Here is a 26,365-nt window from a genome sequence, read left to right as displayed (position 1 = left end):
TCCCTGTATGTTCACTTATTCATGAGACAAATATTTAAAGCACTGGTAATACTCCAGGCAATTGATAGCAAATGAAATTTAGTGTACATTAGAAGAGAACAGAAAAATACACTTTGCAGGGCACCTGGGTGACTCAGTCAGTTAAGCATCCGACTTCAGCTCAGGTCATGATCTCACAGTTCATGTGTTAGAGCCCTGCATCGGACTGTGTGGGTTCAAACCCCAGGACGGGGTCTGTGCTGACAGCTCAGAGCCTGGAGCCTGCTTCAGATTCTGTGTCTCCCTCTCTCTCTCTGACGCTCTGCTGCTTGCACTCTGTCTCTCAAAGATAAATAAACATTAAAAAAAATTTTTTTTAAGAAAAATATACTTCGCTTCTTATCGTATCACCCAACAATTGATCAAATGTTTAAAATTTATAATAAAGAGAGTTTGTATTGGAGAACTAAACAACTGATTAGGGAAGGTAATTCATTTATAGATCTCTGTATAGTTAAGTTAAACCTAATACAAAAAGTTTTCATCTTTTGTTTATTCTTAAACCCCTTCTTGCCTAACCTGGGACTTTACTCCTGCAATTATCTTTTCACCTTCCTTCTCATCAATCTGTCATCCTCTATTAGATCATACTAGTCACCATACAAACATGTTCTAATATTTCCCATCTTCTAATGAAAACCACAGTTCCTTGAGCTACAGATTGCGTTTGCTGTATTTTTTGTGTATTTTCAGAGCAAAATTTGAAGAAGTTATCTTTTTTTGCTGTTTCTACTTCCTGTTTCCTCTTCTCCCTTGAACATACTCCTGTGGGGCTTTTGCTCCCAGCACTCTGTCAAAACCATGTTCTTTATGGTCACCAGCCACCCCTACATTGTTAAATCCAAGAGCATTTCCCAGCCCTTATGAACTCAACCACTGGGCACAATTTACAAAGCCTTCCTACCTGCCGTTATCTTCTCTCAGCTTCTATAACTTACTTTGGCTTCTTTACTGACTATTCCTCTTCAGTCTTCTCTTCCTACCCTCAGAATCAGGGCTTCCCACCTTCTGTACTAATGATATTTTGAGCCAGATAATTTTAATTGTAGGGGTTCATCCTAGGAGTTGTAGGATGTTAAGCAGCATGCCTAGCCTCTACCCACTAGATACCAGTAGCATACTGGTAACATATCTAGCATACTAGATCCCTTTCTTACACCACACACAAAAATAAACCCAAAATGGATGAAAGACCTAAATGTGAGACAGGAAACCATCAAAACCCTAGAGGAGAAAACAGGAAACAACCTCTTTGACCTCAGCCACTGCAATTTCTTGTTCAATGCGTCTCTAAAGGCAATGGGATTAAAAGCAAAAATGAACTATTGGGACCTCATCAAGATAAAAAGCTACTGCACCACAAAGGAAACAATCAACAAAACTAAAAGGCAACTGACGGAATGGGAGAAGATATTTGTAAATGACATATCGGATAAAGAGTGTCCAAAAACTGTAAAGAACTTGCCAAACTCAATACCCAAAAAACAAATAATCCAATGAAGAAATGGGCAGAAGACATAAATAGACACTTTTCCAAAGACATACAGATGGCTAAAAGACACATGAAAAGATGTTCAACATTGCTCATCATCAGGGAAAGACAAATCAAAACCCCATTGAGATACCACCTCACACCAGTCAGAGTGGCTAAAATTAACAACCCCGGAAACTACAGATGTGCGGATGTGGAGAAACGGGAACCCTCTTGCACTGTTAGTGGGAAGGCAAACTGGTGCAGCCACTCTGGAAAACAATGTGGAGTTTCCTCAAAAACTTAAAATTAGAATTACCCTATGAGCCTGCTCACCTACGCTGTGTCCAGAAATACAGTGTCAAGTGATCTGCCATAACCTCTGGTTGGAATGGTTTCAGAAGACAGTTGTGATTGAAGAGTTATCATTTTTATTGTGTGACATGAATAAAGTAGTCACTAATAACTATCATTCTAACTAAAAACATCCTGTGTCACACAATCTCAAAGCCATCTTTGGGTTTCTAATCTGATAATGTTATCCAAAGGATCATTTTTACATGACGGTAATAAACATAATGCTTTATGTTTTTTTCATAACCTTTAACCTTTCATAACCTGCTTTAACCGTACAAATGTAGTCACAGATTTCAAATGTACCTGGCCTTCATAATGCAAGTGATTTTTAGTAAAGAACGAAGTTATGTGGCTTTTTTCTTTTTCCTTATATCTGATTTAGCATCCTATTAATACTTAATGGAGTAATGGTTCTGGTTTTTGTTTTTTTGTTTTCTGTTTAGATGTTTGGAAACTGGACATTTGGCACCTTGGTTTTCACAGTCATGGTTATTACAGTCACAGTCAAGGTATGGTGCAGAAATTAGAAACATGGACACATTTTGTATCTGTATAATTCAAAGTTAATTTTCTTTGTTTTTTTTTTTTAGCTGTAGGTTGATATGTTTCCCTTTTAACTTCTCCTTTTTTTAGTCATGAATAATTTCACTGATTGCTATTTTAATATTTCATTTTAATTTTTATTAAAAAACATTTAAGTTTGTTATTTTGGAAAGCCTCAGCTGATTTTTATGGTCAAATAAAGGTTAACCTCACAATATTCATCTCTGAAATTTCACTTCCCTATATATAATGTTAAATAACCCAGGTTGTTTTAGTCCATGGAGTAGAGAATAAAGTATTCAATAAATTTCAGTGCTACTTCCTCATAGAAGGAAAACATTATAAACTTGAAATTATTCAATTTCATATGGACCCTTTCATTAATATTTATCTTCTGAGGGACTTGCCATAGGAACCTTAGGCACTTAAAATTACTACATTTTATTCTTGAATTTCATCTATGAGGCTTAACTTAAGTAAGTATTATTTTGTATTAAAGATTTAAAAAAATTTTTTTTAGATGGCTTTGGAAACTCATTTTTGGACCTGGATCAACCATCTTGTTACCTGGGGATCTATTATATTCTATTTTGTATTTTCTTTGTTTTATGGAGGGATTCTCTGGTAAGTAACTATATTATATTTTAATTATATTGCTTCAACTCTATTTATTATGATAGGTTATATTATGAACAAATTCTGCTCAGAATAATTTTGAGACCCTATTCGGTAATAAATTTGCTTCTTTCAGTTGATCTTACTGATAGGGAGAAGCAAAATTAACAATTACTGAATATATACTATGTTCTAGTGGTTTTAACTTAAGATATTATTATCTCTATTCTTTCAATATGGAAACTGAAAACCAAGATAACAAAGGTTAAGAAGTAGCAAAGCTAGGGTTTAAACCACAGTTGTTTTACTGTACACTTAGTGTTCAAATTACACTAACCATATTACCTCTAAATTATCAGTGTACATAATATAAGTCACATAGAACCATTATTTTTATGAATGAGTTAACTTCTTTTTCAAAAGTAAATAATATGCTTCGTCTTTATTGGTAAAATCAGATATTCTGTCACTCTGATAGATTGAAAATTAATGCCTCTCCCAAGATTCTTTAGTGAGTGAGAATCTAAAATCTCTCCTTTGGAGAAAATTAATGCCTCTCCTAAGACTCTTTAGTGAGTGAGAATCTAAAATCTCTCCTTTGGAGAATTACATTTGCCCACTGTGTCTTTGATGCCAGTGTCAGGCAGAAAACTACACAAAGTAGCCAAAACATCTTGGATTAAATATTAACCTCCATTTAGGATCATACAAGGATACCCTTATTATCATCTAGAATGTTTAATTTTAATCCTCTTTATTTTTACATTTCTTTCTGTATTTCCCCATATTCTTTTGAAGTGATCTATACAAAAATTCCAAAAAGAGTATGTTGACTATACCTGTTACTATGTAGAATTTGTAATTGTGAGTGTATTTATTGTAAAATACATTTTTAGAGAAGAACTTCTAAGAAGAGCTTTTCAGCCTAGGATTTGAGTAATCAGTATTTAGTTGCTTAGTGGAAAGTATTTTGTTACATACTTTTCCTTGCTATTCTTGGTCTCATAAGTCTGTATTACTGCATAATTCTTTTGATATCCTACTGCTCAGGTAGAGTTACCTAGTCAGCTACTTGTCACCCTCCTAATAATAAAAACTATAGTTGTCATTGAAAGTAATTAAATTGGATTTCATTTTTAACAATTTAAGTCTCTCGTTTTATTAGATATGCAGTTAATTATACTAATTCCAAATTTTGACCATTTTCCTGGAGTAATCTTAAAATTATGATGTTCACATATAGCGGATTTACATGATGCTTTGATTTAAGAAATTGTCTTACCAGTTTTCTACTTAAATGTTTATGTTTATTTTTGAAAGAGAGAGAGAGGCAGAGTACGAACAGGGGAGGGGCAGAGAGAGAGACACACAGAATCTGAAGCAGGCTCCAGGGTCTGAGCTGTCAGAACAGAGCCTGACACAGCGTATGAACTCATGAACTATGAGATCATGACCTGAACTGAAGTTGGATGCTTAACCAACTGAGCCACCCAGGTACCCAGTTTTCTATTTCTATTAAGCCTACCTTCTTTCTTTGCAGGCCATTTTTGGGCTCCCAGAATATGTACTTTGTATTTATTCAGCTCCTATCAAGTGGTTCTGCTTGGTTTGCCATAATACTTATGGTTGTTACATGTCTACTACTTGATATTGTGAAGAAAGTATTTGAACGACAGCTCCATCCTACAAATACTGAAAAGGCACAGGTAACCACTTTTTATATACAATACCTTTTTAATTAGAGGTCTGTAATGATGAATAGCTGTCATTATAATTTGCTTATATCACAGAATAGGAAATTATCCATTCTTGTGTCAAGTATTTCGCAAAATAAATATTATTATATGTGATATTTTTTAGTTGTTTCTTATTTCTATTAATTTTGACTCCTGGCAAATTAAAATTTTCTTAAATTATACTGTTTATTAACAGAGCTCTAGATTTTTTTTTTTTTTTAATTTTTTTTTTTTTTCAATGTTTATTTATTTTTGGGACAGAGAGAGACAGAGCATGAACGGGGGAGGGGCAGAGAGAGAGGGAGACACAGAATCGGAAACAGGCTCCAGGCTCTGAGCCATCAGCCCAGAGCCCGACGCGGGGCTCGAACTCACAGACCGCGAGATCGTGACCTGGCTGAAGTCGGACGCTTAACCGACTGCGCCACCCAGGCGCCCCAACAGAGCTCTAGATTTAAATAGAAGACTATCAAGTTATGTCCAGATAAACATAATAAATATGTTTTAAATAACATTACGGCATTCTATCAGAGATCTGTAATTGGGATAAATCCATGTCTTTAGATACACATTAGAATTCTAGTATCAGTTTTTCACATTGTTTTCAACAAGAGTCTGAAATAAGTTCTTTAACCTAAATAATTTTTACAGAATGGATTTTTATAAAATATATTTTCTTACTAAATGCATATTAATAAATATTAACAATGTGTTACATGGTGTTTAAGAATATAGTCTTTAGAGCCTGATAATTCTCAGTTCAGAACCCAGTTCTACCACTTGGTAGCTCCGTAACTTTAAGTCTCCCTTTCCTCATGAGTAGTAAAATTATGATAGAACTATCTATTTCATTACCTTTATAATGAGGATTAAGTGAAATAATGTTCAATAACATAGTAGATGCTCAGGAAATAATAGCTATTTAGTTGAATGTGCCATTTTGTATATTTGACTTGTACATGGTTGAGACTTTTTCTGCATATTTGCTACACACTAAGCAAATTTTGTTTAAATTTTGAAAATTTAGTTGTGTATTCAAAAATAGAATAATTGCTCCCTAAGTATGTAGTGATCTGAGGTGGGTTCCTAAATGATGTATTAGCTTTAATTTCAGTTGATCATATCAACATTTCTTTAGCATTTCTTTGCTTTGGTAACTAAGTCGTAGCCAATATACATTTTAACTCCATTGAAACAGCATAGGCCTCTGAAGCCTGACAGACTTAATTCAAATACCATCTTAACCATTTATAAAATGTGTGTCCCTAATCAAGTCACATCCCTAAGCCTCAATTTCCTCCTCTGTAAAATCAGAATAATAATTACTACCTTACATGATTGTCGAGATAATGAATATAAAACACCTAACCCTGGGCCTGTACATAGTGAGTCCTCAGTAAAAGCATCACAATTATCAGGACAGTGAGGATGTTGCTCTGTGATACTAATTTCCAAATGGGGCTGGAGAAATTTGCATAATTGATTACTCTGTGCTCACATAGTTACATCAGCATGGAGAAACTTTTCTATTCTGCAGTATATTCCTTAAATATATATCAAAAAGGTTTGTGTATCTTTTTTCTAATCTTCAAACATAAATATTTATAGTAAGGAAGTATTAAATGTATTAAGTGTATTAAATACATTGTCTATTACACTTTTTCTAGACCTTTATGGATAACACATTTGTCTTCCTCTCTTGGCCTGTATAAAGTTATATTTCACCAAAATATATTAACGACACCACTTTTAAAACTTAATTCTTTATAAAAGTAATCAGATTTATTTACATTTATCTTTAGATACATGAGAATATGTGTATTTATAGAGATTTCTTATGATAATAAAAAGTGATATTAGTTCTTGCTACCTTTTCTATGGCCTCTTTTCAAAGGATTACATAGGAAATATTTGTCACCTAAAAGTAGACCTTTACACCAGAAAAAGCTAGAAGTATTTTATATATATTTTGGTTCTTTTACCATAGGTTAAAATCGATTAAAAATGGAATGTAGGGTAAACTAAACTTATTTTAAATGGGTGTGTAATCTAGTACAATCTCCCTTTTGCACCGCTAAACTTAATTTTAAATGACTTGACCCGATGTTCTATTGTGGTCCAACCCAAAGAGGAAATGTTTACTTCCATTCAGAGATCTTCTAACCTGCTGGGGGTTTTTGTGTTTTTTTTGTTTTGTTTTGTTTTTGCTGAAACAGTATATGGTTATTCACATCCTATGTGTGACATTATTCCTTTGCTACAAGCAGTAATCTTTATTATTTCAGACTTATACCATTACCACTGATTTCAAATGATGAAGAAATGGTTAGAAAATTGTCAGACACTTCATTGTTTGCCAAAAGTAGCAAGAAGAAAAAAACCTTAAAAAAAAAAAAAAAAAAAAAGAGTTGTCAGCATTTATTTTGAGCTTTGTTTTTCTCCAGAATAACCATGTGGTATTAAGAATGAAGAATAAATTCTCTTGATTGCAGAGCCAACAGCCCTACAAATGTCAGTCATGTATGTGTACCATGTATATTTCCTATTCTTGGAGGAACAGATGTCTTTACAAAGTTTGTCCTGTGTCTGTCTCTTAGGTGATGATTACAGCTCACTGACTTGTTGTATGTACCATCCCTTTTCTGTCCACTTATAGATGTACTCCAACACAGTTGCTTTAAGTGACGAGTTCATCGCACTGCAGCCATTGTCGAGGGCCAGGAATCAGCTGAGCAAACTTAGGTAGAGTAGGAGGAGTAGAACCTTGTTAACTCTTCTGCATGCTAAAGGTCAATTAAACAATATTCAAAAGATGGGCAGAGGCATGAAATAAGAGTGGGGCATTTTTGTTAGCACAGCTCTGTCTCTAATTTGACCTTTATTAATATGTATATTAAAACTTAAAATATATATCCATTTCTTCTTTGAACTGAAAATTCAGATGAAAATTCAGCATAACAGGACAGAGATCTGTACCTTGTTATCTATTGTACACCTTAACTACCTTTTATAGTACAATTCTGATGCTTCTGCTTGTCATATTATTTTCATAATTAAGGATGCTCCTGCATGTTGAGTAATTTAAGCTACAGAAATTCATCATAAAGTTTAAAGTTTTTTTAAGTTTCAGTTACTTGGAACTGAGAGTTGCCCATTTTTTATCTTGCCTTAATTTGTGCTGTAAATACATGTGTGTGTTTGTCTTTGTACACTGTAATGGCTGCTGAAACATTTCATATCCTTGCTACTGTTTAGTGCATCTATAAATTGCACAATATATTTTGTATCTCATATATATATATGAGATACATATATTTATCTCCACAGACAGATCCATTCTGTCCGTTACCACAAAAATAATAATATAGATGTCTTTTTATAGAAGAGAAGGAAAGTTTTAAATCCTGAAACTTTTGATAATTAAGTCACCAGAACTGTTTATTAACTTTAACTCCAGTCTGATTTGAAGAGAAAAAGTAATATAACTAATAACTAAAACAAAAATTTTTTTTTTACTTTTGGCACTTTTCAGTTTCTCGCCGTCAGTATCTTGTGTATTCTTAATATGTTTTTTTAATTGTTTCTTATTCTCAAAGTTTCTAATCTATGTTCATTTGATCAAGCAAATGGCTTTGACAAAGCAATGCTTAAGTAATGGCTTTTATAACTCTTGAGTTCATAATTTTGAGCTGTTCTAAAGTTTTATCAAACTTTTTGATTTTATTTTTATTATCTTCCAGATTTTTGATATATTCTACTTTGAATTACAAAGGTGTAATAATTGTACATGAATATAAAAATGGGTGTTTAAGTGGTAGTCACCTAAATTTTATGTTTAAAACAAGAACTAAAATCAAAACAAACTTGAAGATTTGCCTTCACCTTTGGTTGAGTCAAATATGTATAACACATGTTATCCATATGTGCCTTTCTGAAAACAGTGGGTATTTATCACATTTTTGAACATCTAATTATTTAACTCTAAGGCAGTAGGAGAGCTTGTTACTTAAAAGAACACTCTGACAAACTCTTTTGTTAAGTAAAGATAAGTTTTGTTTTGTAAATAATCTTGCCATTTTTATGAAATCGTATTTTCACATATCATGTTGGCTTAAATCAAGCCATGTTTTTTTTGTTTGTTTGTTTTTGAGCAATAATAGACTTAAAAACAATTGGGTAAGGATATCATAAATTAGAGAGATCCCAGGTTCTGTAACAATGTGCTAGGGCAGTCAACTTAACATTCATCTATGAAAAGAACACAGTGAGAGCAGGTATATGATCAGGTAGCCTTTGCTGCAAGCCACTCTCCAGTCAGATGGTGTAGCAAAAGGAAGAGCCCTGTTGGGAAGACAGCAGCCCTTGGATGTTAGTGATGCCCTTGGCACTGCGGCTTATGTGTCCTAACCTAATTAGTTCATCTCTGAGTCTCCAGGTCCTTTACCTGTCAGATGATCATTTTATGTACTGTGGTCTGTTTACTTATTGTCAGCATCAGAAAACAAAAAGAAATACTATGCTCAACCAAAGGCCAGGCAGAAATACCAGGTGTTTAAATGAGCAGTGAGTGACCACTACGTGGGCATTTGCTCCTAGCTGCATGAAGAACAAGTGTTCATATACATCTTTCTGCTGCTGCATCCTGTGAATTTTGAATACATCTTGTTCTTGAACTGCATTAAATAGTTTTCCTGGGTGTGATCCATGGTAGCTTGTTTACTGTTGTGACAGAAAAGTTGTGCAGATATAAAATATCTTTAAGAGCCTTCAAATCTTTAATCAAGTTAGTACTTCTTAAGAACCATTAAAACGAAACTATTAACTTTTTTAATGAAAGAAAACTCATTTTGAGTATTTTCCCATCCCTTATATTATAGCCAAAGCTATAATAATAATAATAATAAGCCGTCTTTACATAAGCTTATTGTACTCTTGAAACCAAGGACTTCTACTTCATTGTTTATATATGTAAGACATTCACCATAGCATTTTTTTTTTCACAGAAATAATTATTGGTCAGTCCTAAGACTGAGAAAACACATAGAAATAAGGAAAATTTTGTTTTTTATTCATTGAGGACATCTTCTTGTAATTTAAAAAAGATTAAAATTAGCGTGGCTATAGGCACATACTCCTGAGAAGAATATAGAAACAGCAAAGAATAAAAATTTGTGTAAATTAGTTAGCACTCACTAAAAAATATATATTTCAAATTAAAGATTAAATTAATTTTGTTAAAAAATTAAATCAAGCCCCCTGCCCCTTACCCACATGTCTGACATTTGAAGGCCATGTGAATGAGCCTTCTACTCTGCTGACGTTCACTTGGAGTAGAAAAGTCTTTTAAGAAGGGAGCATAAAGGTTGTGAAAGTGGGCATACATACCTTTGCAATAAGAACCCTAAATCTTGGTGACAAGGAATTTAATAGACGGAGTTGAATTTCAGTGAAGGAAATCTGGTTTTAAATTAATTTTGTGCACTGGAAAATCATGGCTTAATTTTGTGTGCTTTGTTGTATTCCCCTAAAGAAGCTGCCATTAGCTCTCTTTTGTGACGATAAATGAATGCGGTGTTGTATGAACATTCATTTGTGCCTCGCAGATTGCAGACCCCAACTTGCTGTTTTGATTCTAAACCTATTATACAGTGAGAGTATTGTTCTGTAATATGAGACTTGTTGCTTTTCTGTCCTTCCAGATGGAAGAAGATAAGGGTTCAGTCAGCTCAGCATATGAATTTGCTGAAAGCAAGCACAGAGGGGAGGACAGTAGGCACCTGCTAGCTGAGGCTTGCAGCCAGCAGGACAGTTCTTGCGTGCACTAGGTAGTACTGCGCTGGACCTGCCTGGGGACATATCCGCTAAGTTCTCATGCTTGGGGCATGCTGTGGGAGAACTAGCCTGACTCCTAGTTTTTATTTCACTAATCCTTCATTGTTCCTCATGTGTTTACTGTTTTTGTTGACTTGTCTTCCTTTTTTGTGATCTTTACATTTTTTTATGTCCATCTCTGAATATTTTACTAGTCTCTCTTTGGAGTTACAGTGTTAAATCCTACTTCACCTCAGATTCTAACCTAGTAAGGTATTCTCACAACCTATTCAATAAACTATTCCTTTTTACTTCTTTTGAAAGTATGTCATGCTATTTCTGTTATTTCTGAAATCAGTTTTCCCATTTGAAGTGGTAGTTGTGCACCATTTTATGCATCTTAATATAGTTAGACACCAGATTACTTGTCTAGGTCTGGAGTTAAATGATCAGATGAGTGAGTGCTTAGAGGTACTGAATAATTTTCTGTTGACCGATAGTCCTCAGATTCTCACTTCTTTTCATAAACTTTCCTGGTTATATCTTTGTCCTAAAAAAGTATGAATTGATGAGGACTTGATTCATTCACCTCTTGAGGAGTAAATCCTGACAACCACTTCTAGACCTAATTAGGGTATGCAGAATATTTTGATTGGTAGTAATTATGGAGGATAAAAATTCTCACTACTAATAATTATATTTTTACTTGGGTTATTTGCCTTTTATATATTATAATTATTGGTCAAGAAGGTACTATTGTCTCATTTGGGATAAAACCTCATAAATGGTGAAACTTTAAAACAAAGCTACTTGAAAATTATAAATCTTAACTGTACCATGGAATCAGACCATAGAACAAGTACGTAATTTCAAAAATCTGAATTATTCTGGGAGACATATTTTTAAAGTTAGATTACTTTAGTGAACTGCTCTAAATGAAAAATGTTGATTAATTATTTCATTGTTATTATTACTATTAATTGAAAAGAAATTCAAAACAATTCTCAACTTTTGTTTTGGGACGCTCTATATAATCTGGTATTCTGCTTTGATAAATATAGAAAAATTCTTAACTTTTAAAATATGCCCTGATTGAGCCACAAGGAAAACTCAGCTGACGAGGTCTCTGGGTAAAAAGGGAGAGCTGGCCTGGATTTATATTATGTCCTAGATAATCTACAAAACAGATAATCCACGTGGGACCTGATTAGACTAAAACTATAAAATTATTCCTGTCCTTTGTGATAAAAGTTCCCCAAAGGTTCAAGTTCAAGTGGATATTTCATGAGACATGGATCTAGTCTGCTTTGCTTTCATATGTCCATTAAAATGTATGATACAGTTGAGAGTTGAGTTCTTAGAATGCCCTAATAACAGGGGCCTTGTTATGATTTCTTTTACAAAGGGGTGATAAGTGAGTTTTCTCATCATCCTGTGATAGTTGGTCTTTCTTCCTGTAAACAAGATGATAGAAGAACCCTGAAACTGTGAATATGATTTTAGTAAAATTGCTGGGGGTATTACCCTGATCTGCAATTTTTTTTTTTTTTTTGCATATCACTTTCATTGTTGAGTAAAATATACCTTGAATATTTTTCTTATATAGTTTTCTGCCTTTGGCATGTATTTTGAGATAAAAATCACTTCAAAAAAATAAGTATTATATAATATCCCTCTTCTGTTTTTTCTGCCTTGAAATAGCAGTTGTTTTCCTCTAATCAAAATTTGGTCAGCTTTGTCAGATCAGGCAGAGGATGATGCTGAGCCCTAAATGTTGTCATGGGCTAGGGCTTTCTAATCATCTCCCTCCCTTCCACTGTCACCTGCCTCCTTGGCTTCCATTGTTTTGTCATTTCTCTGTCACTGGATTCCTGGCCTGTTCTGGATGCTCTCTTTCCAGCTGTGCTGTAAGGATGTCAACAGGATGTTAGGACTATTGACCTTTCTCATTGTGCACCTGGATGCTTAAGCCCCTGCCTGAAACCTGCCACCACCCCAAACAAAAAAACATTTTAAATAGTTTCAGCCAACAAGTCACCTTCCTCTTCTGTGACAAAGATGCTTCTAGCACTGTCTCATTTAATTAACAAAGAAGTGAACTACAAAGGAACAGAAAACCTTAATGGCCTGTATTCAGTTGTTTGCCACTAAAAGCTACACTTTTCTGAGTAAAATTTCTGTGAGGAAATAGAATTGAACATTTTAAAAAACAAATAATACTAAGGCTGCCATGAGTAGCAGGACCTGGCTGCATACCTGATAAGTACAACACTTTACAAAATTAATGTTATTTTCAAATCTGTGCTGACTTATTTGAGCAACTTTTTCATCTGGAGGTTGAAATGAAGAAAAATATTAGCGTTGACGTTATTTCTACCAAACAGTTATCCTCTGACATTCTCTGGATGATTGATACTTAGAAAACTGAATCCTTAACATCAGCTGTACCATGGCTTAGTTCATTAATTAGTGCTATTCTGATTTACCCTTTCCATGAAAATTGGTGATTTTTCCATTTTTTACAGATACGGATACTCTTCTTCCCTTAAATTTCAAATTCCTAGTCAGATACTGTTATTTATGTTGCAGCCACCTCATTAAAATAAAGGGGACTCAGTCTTTTTGAAACTAGAATAAACCAAATTATTAAAATAAGCATACCTGATAGATGTAATTCTTACCGTATGCTTATTTTAATAGTTAAATTTAGGCAATACATACATACAGATGTAAATCTCCTTTCTGGAGATACCTAAAGGACAGTATGGAGGTATTTAAATTTATAACCACCCAAAGCTGTTTGTTTTACTTGAGGAAAACGAAAAGAGGGAAGGGAGCATAGAGGAGTGAACGGGAGCTTGAGGCATGTTATGGAGAAATAGGCCTTGAGTAAGAGACAGCAGTCTTCCAAGTGCCATCACCAAACAGCTCTTGCAATTCTGAATAATGAGATGAAGCCATTATTTGTTTTAGGGGTTTTATTATTCTTAACCAAATTTGGAAATTAGTAATATTGGATGATTTTTGATTTCACATTAAAAAGAAAAACATTTCCTTGAACACAACCTTTTTTCTTTTCATAGTTAGTTTCCAAGTATCTCCTTTAAGACTTTACAAGATTCTCACTTTGATTATATATTTATTATAAAACTGTTTTAAAGGCAACAGAACATATACGGTTAATAGTTTACTAATTCTTATTTAAACTTTAAAAAACTATTTGACTTGATAGGTAAGATAGCATAGAAATGACTAATTTAGAGATGTATGACAATTTTCTAACATTTAGAAGAGTCCAGAAAGAAAGAAGATATATAGAAACAGAAGCACTAAGAGAAACTTTTAAATGTTTACTATCACTGACATGAAAATAATGGAATAAGAGCAGTGAGTCAGAATTTATCTCAAAAGGCAAGTTCTGTAAAGATGAAAATTTTTCTTAATCATACATAGTCATATTGAATGCCCATAGTTTTTTGCTGGGCAGCCCTTCTAGCTCTAAGGTATGTGGCCATTCCTGGGAAGCAAGTGCAATAGAGAGTGTCTTACCAATAAATCAAAATTTCTGGTAAAATAAAATGCCACCAGGTAGAGTCTCACTCCCATTACTTTGCTTTTTTTTCTTTTCTTGTATTTATAAGCCGTCCGAAAAAAGAAATAATTGCCTATCCTTACTTTGAATGAAATGAGATTTAAATGCTCCATCCTTTTCCTACCCCCCGTTAGTTATACTGGCAGCTGTGGCTGCATGTACTCTGGCTGGGCTCCCAGATTCTGAATATGAGATCAAAGATATATATATATATATGGGAAAGTGGTAGAGCTTGGGAGTTTGCTAGAGAACAGTGTAGTTTTTTTATATAGATAGCAGCTTTACACAACTGACCAGCATTCAGCATTTTTAAAGCAGCCAGGGTTTGTATATATTATACATATTATAATATATATTATATATGTAATGTATATAAAATATATATATTTTAGCTTAGTTCAAAAGGTGATCTGAAGACGTCATTTCTTTATAACATTTTTGATATTTCAAGATGTTTACTCTCTCTGGGGTTGTCCATGTATTAATACCTTTTCTTAGATTTTAAAGTGAAAGGTTATGAGTACAAAATAAGATTATTACCTAAAGTTAGATCCGGGCTTAAGCAGTGTTCTACACATATGGAGCACTCAAATGCTGCTGACATTATGGATGTCCTCTTCAGTGAATCCTTGTCAGTTGAATATCAGCTATATAAGCAAAACACAAGTTGTTATATTAAGAAATACCAGGCAGACTCCTCGTTTCTCTCTAGTTTCTAGTCTAGTTTGGTGTTCCCTAGCCAAATGTGAAAGACCGGTTTGTTTTCTTGCTTTGTTGTTTTTAATTTCCAGTCTATCACGGACCAATACTTTCGTAAAATGCAATAAAAATTAGTTACAGTTGACCATTGAATAATGTGAGGGTTAGAGGCTTACTGACCCCTCATGCAGTAAAAAATCCACATATAACTTTTGACTCCTCAAAAACCTAACTAATAGCAAACTGTTGACTGGAAGTCTTATCAACAACATGAAGTGCCAATTAACATATATTGTATGTTGTAGATATTATGTATCACAATAATGTTTTCACAGTAAAGTAAGCTAGAGAAAAAAATCACAAGGAAGAGAAAATAACATTTGCAGTACTGTACATGTACTTATTGAAAAAAAATTTATGTGTAAGTGGACCATGCAGTTCTAACCCATGTCGTTCAAGGTCAACTGTACTAGGAAATGAAATTTAAAAGATAAATAAAATAAGCCTTGATTTTAAAATTATTATTAGATTCAGCAGTTATAAAAGTATTCTGTCAAATTGCCATAAAAATTTTTAACCTCTTATTCTTACAGATCTGAAACACTTACCTCCTCATAGGCCAGTAAAAAATGTTTTCCCCAATCAACACTGATCCATGGATCACACTTTGAGTGGCACTGGTCTCTTTGCAAGGAAGCAGGCATAACAGCTACTTTCTTACACTGAGACTAAACATGTGCTGAATACACATCATACTTTTCTACCCACACATAGTTACTCATTCTCTTCACCTAACAGCTACTGAAATCCCGCCCAGTTTTCAAAATGTGTTCCAGATGCTATCTTTTCCATCAAATCTTTCATGCCCTCCCACCAATACCAGCAATGACAGCTTTCCTCCTCTTTTTTAGTATTTGTAGTTTGCCTCATACCATAATTATAAGAAGGCAGCATAAGAGCATGATAAAGAGTTGTGGGCTGTGGAATTAAAGAAACCAAGACTCAAGCCTCAGCAGGGTGGTCTTGAACAAATTCTTAGCTTCTCTGTTTCCTCATCTGTAAAATGTTTCTGAATATGGTGCTTATCCAAAGTTTCTTACAAGTTTTAAATGAGAATAATCCATGAGAAGCATCTTAATAGTGATTGGCACATGCACAGTAAGTATTCCATTAATGGAACTGCCATTATTATTTTTTCCTGACTTATCTCCCACCTTTTTCCCTTATTAACTTATTAACTCACTAGATTGCTGTCTCCTATAAGAACCAGTACAGTGCCTTGTTCAATAAGTAAAAGTTTAATTTAAGTGCTTATACTATTTAAATTACACAAGCAAGCAGTGGAATAGAATCCAGAAAGAGACTACTGATAGCTGGAGAGGTGAGGGAGGTTTCATGGAGATGATAATATTTAAACTGAACTGGGTGTAGGAGTCAGCATTCTGACTCTTTGGTGACCAGCCCTGACATACGCCCAGAGGCAAGGAACACTGCATGGGTTGGCTGTGTGAAGACTGTACAGGAGCATTGGCAAGTTGAGCAGGAAAGGTAGCCTGAGGTCAGGTTACAAAGGGCCTTAAGGCCTCCTTCTTGTATTGTAATTTTTTGAGCATGTGGGGGCTTTAGAATCATGTTTCCTGTAGAGGGTGATTTTGAGATGGAGGAAAACAGAGCCCAAGGAGGAAACTGAGAGACTAATGAAATCTTATTACTTAAACCAACATTTCCTAAACTGTTCCTCTGAATATTAATATTCTTCCTAGTGTTGACTGATTCCCAGGGGCGGTGGGTGTGGGGGAAAGGTTTTACTTAAAAAAAAACAAGTTTGAGAATTCGCGCTATGTCTGCCTCTCCCCCTGGAGATTGACCACACATCCTGACTTATTGACAACGCTTTGCTCAATAAGTCTATTTAGACCATCACTGAACTGTTTCCCAAACTTAATTAATAGGCCATGGAACTTTTTTTTCATGAAACATTTGTAAAACATCTCTCAAAACACAGGTTAAGAAACAATACCATAAACAGTCCTAAACCAAGGGTATTGTGATGAAAGAACAAGTAAAACTTGGCTACTTCTCAGTGCTTAGCAGATCCTAGGACATTGGTGCAATCAGGTAATTGCCAAACAGGAACTGTGTTGTCTCACAATGCCTGCTATCTGGCAGGATTACTCTGAGCAGCGAGTTTGCAGACCTCACCCACTGCTTATGGTCAGAGTGCCAGGTTATTTATGTTCCATCATATTTGTCTTCTGTCCATCGTGAGTGTCTGTCCCCTGTCTGTCCCCTGTTGCCATGCCTACCCTCAACACTTGGTGATTCCCAACCTTTGTGAATTGCAACACTCTAATAAATGTATTTTCATTGTTCTCCCTCCTCTATACTTTCCAAAGATTTGTTGTACAGTATGTTATATATGTAAAGGAAAGTGAATGAAAATAAGTTTGTTTAAAATAATAACCCCTGAGAAATTTAGGAGTGTCCTTGTCTGTGTCAAAACCAGGGTTGGGATTCATTGGGCTATGTGGTCATACCATTTTTTCCCCTCATTTTAACAGGATTAAAATTAGTAGTAGTAATGGCTTTAAGTTATTTTGCTGGGTTATTTATGCCTGAATCAGTATAAATCTTGCATACCTTCAGAAATTAATAAAAGTCCTAGTAGTAGTAAGTCACTTGTTTAAGAGATTTTAGTACATCTACCATTAATTTTTTTAAAGCAAGATAAGCTGATTAGGGGCATGATTGGCTCTTATTAGTTGCTTAGCAAATTTAAGGTAAATGATGCTTTTTTCAAGGATAATTATGGAGTGCATATATATAGAGTGCTTAGAATTTGGCACATAGTAAACACTACGTATTTTCTACTATTGTTGTTGTTGAAGATTGGGGTTAGGTCCTGCCTGGTTGTTATTTCCCAGTCTTCAAAATGATTCACACTCCACTTTTCTCAATTGGTAGACATTTGTAATTGAAATTACAGGAGCATTTCACATAAACAAAAACTCAAAGAAGAATTCGAATTCATTCAATTTGAATGAGTGATGTAAATCATTTTGACTAAAATAAATAAGATATAAAATCCAAAATCTTTGCATATTTAAATAATATCCAGCCACTTATTTTTATATAATTATTTTGTTTGACTTCTAATTTAGATCACAGTGCCTTTTAAGCATTTTTGAATATTACTCTTAGAGCCCTTCATCCATTTCCATGTTATAGAAAACATATATGTATATACATTACATTTGGTTTTAAAGTGCTTGTTGTAATTTTTTAATGCTTTTTGGAAATCCAAATCTGTATATAACTTAATTTTTTTCTGCTTCAACTCCTCCAGCTTATTAAAGCAAATTCAAGTATCAAGTGCTTGGACTCCATGTGCTGTTTCTCAGAAGGAGAAACAGCGTGCGCATCTGTTGGAAGAATGCTGGAACGAGTAGTAGGAAGATGTAGTCCGACCCATGTCAGCAGGTGTGAAATTTCTTTAAGTAGCCTTTGCTGCAGATGAGTATCCCATAAACTGGAACAGGATGAACCTGCATCTCTAGATACCTAATAAATCAGCCGCTGGTTTTACCAGCTGAAGCGGGGAAGTGTGCTATTTATTAGCATTCTTTGATGGTAGATTTCACTTTGTGGCCTTGGGGTAGGGGGCTCTTTCGCTAACAAAGGAAGAGAAAGCACCTTTGAAGAGACTTCATCTAATGAACGAAACATTTTGCTTTACAATCTTTTTAAAATGTGCTGAATAGGTATGGTACTCTTATTTGGTTTTTATAACTTTCTTTTTTTGATTATACCTTATATTACTGTTTTATTTCCTGTATTTGTTTTTTGTTTGTTTTTTGTATTTACAAAATAGTCTACATATAATAGTGAAATCGAAGGATTTTGCTTCTCTTACTCTTCATGTATATTTTCTGGTCAGTCATTTGAGACTTTGAGGTGTTTATAAACACAAAGGCTGTATTACTGCTCTCCTATACCATTCTATTTCTGTGATGAGGTTTTTTAAATGAGCTGTATTTTGTTTTTGCTTTTTTTTTTTTTTTTTTTTTGCTTGGTATTCATGGTCTAACTAAAAGTTTAGGTAAGTTAGGGATGCCGGGTAGCTCAGTTGGTTAAGCATCTGACTCTTAGTTTTGGCTCCGCTCATGATCTCACAGTTTATGCAATTGAGCCTTCAGCACAGAGCCTGCTTAGAATTCTCTCATTCACTCTCTCTCTCTCTGCCCCTCTCCCACTCATGCTCGCTCTCTCACATGCTTTCTCTCTCTCTCAAAATAAATAAATAAATGTTAAAGAAAATTTTTTTAAGTTGATAAGTTAGACACTTTAAATTATGGTGTAGAAGAATCTTAGCATTTCTGTCCCCTCCCAAATCTGTTTCTTCAATTAGATTTATCAGTGCTCGCTTTTGTGGATCATAACAAAAAATGCCATTTTTTTGGTAAATGCCACTTAAATTTATTTAAAAGTGAAATGGATTCATAAATTTTCTTCATAAATTTTCCTGAGAGACACACTATTTAGGTGATATTAAAAAGTAGAAGTGGGGCGCCTGGGTGGCGCAGTCGGTTAAGCGTCCGACTTCAGCCAGGTCATGATCTCGCGGTCCGTGAGTTCGAGCCCCGCGTCGGGCTCTGGGCTGATGGCTCAGAGCCTGGAGCCTGTTTCCGATTCTGTGTCTCCCTCTCTCTCTGCCCCTCCCCCGTTCATGTTGTGTCTCTCTCTGTCCCCAAAATAAATAAACGTTGAAAAAAAAAAAAAATTAAAAAAAAAAAAAAGTAGAAGTAACTTTTTTCACACTTAGGTATTCTTAATGTGAATTATATCATAGTCCTAAAATGAGAGTAGTAATGCACTTGTACGCATGAAGAGTTATAGATGGGCAGGGGTAGACAGACGGTGATTTCCATTGTCCAGCGTGTACCACACGAATAATCACTTTCTACATGTGCCATGGCATGGAAAAGGTTGGAAAGTACCGCAGGAGCAGGGAATAAAGGATGGAGGAGGCCCTATAATCTAATAAAATAATTTTTCATATTTGCTTAGCTTTGTGTTTTAAAAATGAATAAATACCATTCATATATCATAAAATTCAGGTAACATTTACTAGTGAACTTATTAGTTCCCATTTTGCCTTTAGTTATGGCCATGTCTTTATGGTAGAGTTGCATTTATAAATAGCATTCTTATGTTAATATAATGTCTGTGGTTTCAGTCTCCATTTATTGATTATAACATGTGATCAAAAATATTTCCACAATGCTGTGGTATCATTCTGTAGTAATTTTATTCCACATAAAAGAATTACTACGAAGAGTTAAATTTACTGGCACTTCTGTATTATGACTTCCACAATTGTATTGTAAAGTGCATTACAAGAAAGAAGCTCTGTTATGTACCCAAGCCACCAAGTTTTCCAAAAGAAGTTCCCGAAAGACCCACTTTACAATATTATTTTACTTATTAAGACAGCTTTACTATACAGAACTAAGGTGGGAGTTAGACTAAGAGACAACTATAGAACTTCCACATAATTTTTTAAATTTCTATTTCAGCAGGAAGTTCTCTTTAATGACAGTATACATCTTCACTATTGAAAAACTAAAATCAGGGGTGCCTGGATGGCTCAGTCAGTTAAGTGTCTGACTTTGGCTCAGGTCATGATCTCACAGTTTGTTGGGAGCCCCGCATCAGACTCTGTGCTGATGGCTCAGAGCCTGGAGCCTGCTTCAGATTCTGTGTTTCCCTCTCTCTCTCTCTCTGCCCCTCCTCCACTTGTGCTATCTGTCAGAAATAAATACATATTTTAAAACTATAATTCATTTTAAATAAGCCAAAAATATTTTTTTGCTCTATGTACTGACTTTTTTGTATGCCAATAATTCAGGTAATATGCCCCCATTTTTCTTTACGTAGCCATTTTTATACTGCATTATCCCTTTGAACCTGCCCTTGGAATTATGGGACTTATTGTGGCACATGAAGGTGACTGTTATCATCTGTACTTTTTCTCACTTAAAATTGTATCTTAATATTTTCTTTTGTAAGACTAGTTTTTTTACTTTCCTAATAAAATGTTTAACAGTAATATCTTATTTGACAAGACTATAAATACTTTTCCAAATACTTCCAAAATACTTTTGTCTAACATCTCAGGTTATGTTATTGGTTAGTACTGTCATTATCCCCCTTTTTTCTTCAAACAAATAATCTAAAAAGTCTTTTGAAATCTGTTTGTATTTTCTAGTGGATAAAAATCGATACAATATGAGAAAACCACTTGGTGCTTTTCAAAGGACTATATGAAAATTGCCTTAGATCCATTAACATTAGATTTAAACTTTGAAAGTCATTTTGATATGTAGAGTTTTGTTTTTGTTTTACATAATTGTGTTAGTGAAGTATGTTCGACATTTCTGTTTTGATTTTGGAATAGCCTCTATTCTACATTTCTATTTCATGTCTAACTTAAAAGGTAAAGCAAGGCTGATACTTCTGTTACAAATTGTAGAATCCCTTGGATATTTGTTCCATTAACCTATTAAACATAAAAGGTAATGAGCATCACTTAAGAAATACAACTAGTGCTTTCATATGACATGTTATTCAGCTGATTAAACTTCTACCATCCAGGCACAGAAATTCTTACATCTTATTAGTTAATGTTTTCAAAGGAATATGCCATATTGCAAGCTTGGTTTCAAATGTAGCATCATGGTGCTCTACAAAGGATATACCATCTTGTACACTAAAGGGCTGTACTTCAGCAATAAATGATTTTCTGTATGCATTTTACCAAGTTACTTTATCCTAATCAAAACTATTTTCGGGGCGCCTGGGTGGCTCAGTCAGTTGAGCGTCCAACTTTGGCTCAGGTCATGATCTCACAGTCCGTGAGTTTGAGCTCCGTGTTGGGCTCTGTGCTGACAGCCTGGAGCCTGCTTTGGATTCTGTCTCCCTCTCTCTCTGCCCCTCCCCTGCTCATGCTCTGTCTCTCTCTGTCTCAAAAATAAATAAAAACATTTTAAAAAATAATTTTTAAACTATTTTCTGAATAGAAAGGAGTTAATATGTAGCTCCAGTATTTAATGTTCTGTCAAATAGGATATTTAACATCTGAATGCACATGTGTGCTTTGAAAAGATCAAACAAAGGAAGCCTTACCTAATAAAATTCTTCTATGTAAGCAATGGTTGGGAAAGAGGAAAGCCTGATATAAAGTACTGGCAATTTGGGAATGGAATCTTGACTCCCGATAATTAGGGTGTTGGCAGTTATGTTTTGTCTTGTGTGTCTAAGTGTGCCTTTTCTTGGATAAATACTTACTCTAAGAAATGTTAATAATCTCATTTCATTCATTTATTTTACAAATACTGAGTGTCTACTATGTGCCAGGTGCAGTTTAGGTACTAGACAGAGGGTGGTGAACAAGCCCTTCCTTAAACTAAGGTGTTTAAGGTTTTCTGGAAACTAATAAAATTAGAGAACCTGTAAATTACCAGTATGGTTTTGTTGCTTATTTGTGTTCCTCTTTGGCAACTTTGTAAAATTTCTAGGTTCCAAACTTCATTATGACTGTACTTGCTTAATTGATTTAAATAACAGAATCTGTAGGAAACAGTGGATATTTGACAAGAGTGAGTTTAAGAGCCACTTTAAATGTTGGTCTCTTCCTCTAACATATTTTTTTAAGGAAAGTGGGAACCCTGAAAAAAGTTACATAAAATGTATTGATTTATTGTTTAGTGCTTTTAGTCTTCTAAGAAGAGCCACCTTTGGCTTGGTAATCCTGATACTGAACTTGAAATATAGGTTAGGCTATTTTAAGCCTAGAAGGCTAGTTTGGGTCTAGAGTTATTTTAGCTTAAATTAATAGAGCTGCAAATAAAGTATTAGGTAATTAATTGCTTTTAGGTTTTATCATTCAGACAGTAGTTAACTTTTCCAGACCACTACAGGTTTATTCTCAGTTAAGTGAAAACCCTACTGAGTTACAGCTGTCTTTGATATCTATTGAATAAACCATTTACTGCGTTCAAGCTAATTACACTAAAATCTTTAGAATAGAATTTATAGCTGAAAAGAAATTATGTAATATGAACATATTACTATTTCATTCCAAAGCTTTTGGTAAGTGGGATGTTTGTTTGCTTCTGTAATGTCAAAATATAACCTAGTTGCTTTTTAGTAAAACTGAATGTGCATAACTCTTAGTAACATACTTATTTCTTATTGAATTGTGAAGATTTTAAGAGCATCTCATGCTTTACTACCTGTAGGAATTGTTTTAAGGCTAATGAATGTCTGAATTTTGGCTAATATTTTATATAATGACTAGAGCATTATTTTTTCCAAGTTTTTGTACAATATAAATAGACTGATTCGGTGCTAGTATGAATAATTTCTCTTTAACATTTAAAAACAAATCAATAAGTGATTATTTTAATATTCAAATTGCATTTTAGAGTAAATTTTTTTTCTCACTTAAAACATAGGTCCTGGTGAGCCAAACTTTTCTCTTATTGTTACTTTAGATCATGGAGTGCATCGGATCCTTTCTATACCAACGACAGGAGCATCTTGACTCTCTCCACAATGGACTCCTCTACTTGTTAAAGGGGCAGTATTACTTTGTGGGAACCATTTCAACTCCTTTCCTAAAATTCAGTGTGATCACCGTGATAATGGCCACACTAGTTCTGCAGAATTACTTTCTGAAATTTCAAATATTTCATACTCATTCAGAGTTATAATGGCAAACAAAAAGCATTAACACAAACCCCTTTCAGCTCCCCTAACTTAAATCTGAACATGTCACAATTCGTGAAACAGATATTTTCCATCTCTTTGGGTTGTTCCTCGTGCTTATGGGACTCCTAATGGCATTTCAGCCTCTTGCTAAGGCCACTATATTTTAATATCAAGGTAGAAAAGGGAGGTAATTCCTAGTCAATTGTATTTTTTAGTATTAGCTTGGTTATTGAGTCTTCTATTCAGATCTGCTTCTGTAAATTATGCTGAAAAGTTTGCCTTGAAAACTCTATTTTTTTATTAGAGTTATATTTGAAGCTTTTCATGCGAAAAGTTAATGTGAATAGAAAGGAATTTTGGTCGCTCAGTGACCCATGTTGTTAATTCATTAGTGCTTTCTAAGTTCACAGAGCAAATTAGGAGAATGCATTTCCCACCATTATTTACTGCATTATGGGTAGTAACTATATACCAGTACCAAACTTCTCTAAATACTGTAACACAACCAGTAAAATTAACCACATACATGCAAAGGGTATATTATATATATATAAATCAGGAATCAAGTCCATTCACCAAATTTCAAATTGATGTTTACTATATTTTTGTGACAGAATACGAAGAACCTGTAGTGGGTAAATTACATACCATTAGCATATTATTTAATGTGTTTATCATTGGATCTTTTGCATGCTTTAATCTGGTTAATATATTTAAATTTGCTTTTTTTCCCCTCTCTGAAGAAGGCTCTGTTTATAGTATTTTCTGACACTGTTGTAAAGTTCAACTATATCAATAAAAAACAAGTTTGGACAGTATTTAAATATTGCAACTATTTTTAATTATATAAATAAAAATATTAGGGTAATTAAATCAACAAAAAGATAAGAGCCTCTTTCTATGGCTAATTTAAAATTGCTCTTGACTTTCAGTAAGCTAGATTATAGAATAAAGGATTTCAGATAAGAATCCTGTTATTTGTAGGATAGTATACGTTATCTAAGTTACGGTAGACTACCATGTAAAGTGAAATCTGTCCAGTGCCCCATTACAAGGCAAATTTTCAGGCATGGCTACAGAATGTAAGTAAAACAAAGTTTAAAATGCTAAATCTTAGGATGTAATGGCAGCGATAAATTAAAATACTAAGAATGGTTAATCAGGTACATACTGCTGAATTAACTCACTGTACTTCAGTACTTAATTTCCATCCAAGTTTATCATATGATCAGTGTTGTCATTTGTTTTGATAAAAAGTAATGTCATTTTAAAATTTGGAAATGATTATTGGTTAAAGAACTTAGCTGTGAGCGCATGATGTGTACATACACATTTAAAATTGTATGGAAATGGCTAAATAAGGTTTTCCAAAATTTTCTTTTGAGAATATAATAATTCCTTTTTGTAGATTTATTCTGCAACCTTCCACCACTTTCCCATTTCATGAATATCAGATTTCTGGAATTGGGCTGGTAGGGAAAGAATGGTAGAGTCAAGAATTAAGACTTTACCATGTTTGCTGGTGAACTATTTTTTTTTGAGTTTTTATTTTCTTGCTAATATAATGTTTGTTTCAGTAGTGCAAGATACTAGGTTATGAATTTCAGCTTAAATATTAATTTTCATAAATAGCCATTCTTTAAGTCAGATATTCCAAAACCGAGTTTAGCAATATACCGTTATTCCAAAAATACATTAAAGGGATAATACAGTGTACAGTATATACACTTTCCAATTCATGTTCCAGAAGAGGAAATATTAAGAAATATTCAGTGAGGGTAGTTTAGTGGAAGATAACACAGAATTTGCTTTTTCTTAGAATGCCTTATAAAATATTTATATAACAAAATGACATTTAATAGTCCTGCATCGCATCTACCTTACAGTTTACAGTGTCTGTTTGCCGTCAGCCAAACTGCCGACACTAAACTGCCGACACTCGAGGACTACAAAGCCATCAAGCAGTCTGACCAACTGCAGCAATGCTGGAGGTCAGCTAGCCTATGTGGTGCTTAAGGTGTGAGTGAAGTAACTGTCTGCATTCCCCATTTGAAGTTACTTAAGAACTGTACATCAAAGAAACATAAATGGTATCCACTGATATGTTCATCCTACTCTGTTCAAAACCTCTGTTTAAAAGAAAATTATCTTGCAATTGTAAGAAAAGTTTTCTTTAAGAAAGTAACAGTGTTGGGGCGCCTGGGTGGCGCAGTCTGTTAAGCGTCCGACTTCAGCCAGGCCACGATCTCGCGGTCTGTGAGTTCGAGCCCCGCATCGGGCTCTGGGCTGATGGCTCAGAGCCTGGAGCCTGTTTCCGATTCTGTGTCTCCCTCTCTCTCTGCCCCTCCCCCGTTCATGCTCTGTCTCTCTCTGTCCCAAAAATAAATAAACGTTGAAAAAAAAAAAAAGAAAGTAACAGTGTTGCCTACAAGCTTTAAATAGTTTTCTAGTGCTATTACTCATATTTTAAAACAGTACATAGCTGGTAATCACAAAAAATTCCCCTTTGCATATTTCTTTAAAATTGTTTGGAAAGTACGATGTTGGCAATTAACTTCCTCTTAAACCTGCCAAAACCAGAATAAGATTCTGTGCGTGTTTTTGCTACTTGATGATCTCAGATCTGTTTGCCTCACTTTCTTACCTTTGCCTACCTAGTCTGAAGGCCATATCCCTAAAGATAGTAGCAGGCACCAAGACAGTTTTCAGAATTGCCCACCAGCTGCTCTA

At 34.3% G+C, this 26,365-nt stretch overlaps 1 protein-coding gene across 10 annotated transcripts in view; it reads left to right on the top strand.

The window, feature by feature from the left end:
- The window catches only part of ATP11B (ATPase phospholipid transporting 11B (putative)), a 127,436-nt gene extending 102,983 nt beyond the window's left edge, over positions 1-24,453 (top strand). For 2 of the 10 annotated variants that reach the window (XM_045502854.1, XM_045502853.1), the window contains 5 exons: positions 2,311-2,376; positions 2,931-3,034; positions 4,566-4,731; positions 18,210-18,343; positions 23,419-24,453. In XM_045502854.1, the coding sequence (XP_045358810.1) occupies positions 2,311-2,376; positions 2,931-3,034; positions 4,566-4,731; positions 18,210-18,343; positions 23,419-23,500 (552 nt within the window). In that variant the 3' untranslated portion in view covers positions 23,501-24,453. Of the gene's footprint in view, positions 1-2,310; positions 2,377-2,930; positions 3,035-4,565; positions 4,732-7,417; positions 7,504-10,460; positions 10,587-18,209; positions 18,458-23,379 lie in introns of those variants that run through there. The other 8 variants (XM_045502859.1, XM_045502855.1, XM_045502863.1 and 5 more) reach the window with 6 other exon arrangements.
- Positions 24,454-26,365: the final 1,912 nt, after the last annotated feature.

This window comes from Leopardus geoffroyi, chromosome C2 (assembly GCF_018350155.1).
Source record: "Leopardus geoffroyi isolate Oge1 chromosome C2, O.geoffroyi_Oge1_pat1.0, whole genome shotgun sequence".
Lineage (NCBI taxonomy): Eukaryota > Metazoa > Chordata > Mammalia > Carnivora > Felidae > Leopardus > Leopardus geoffroyi.
Note: the sequence above shows the minus strand (reverse complement) of the source record. Positions and strands in the feature narration are given on the sequence as shown.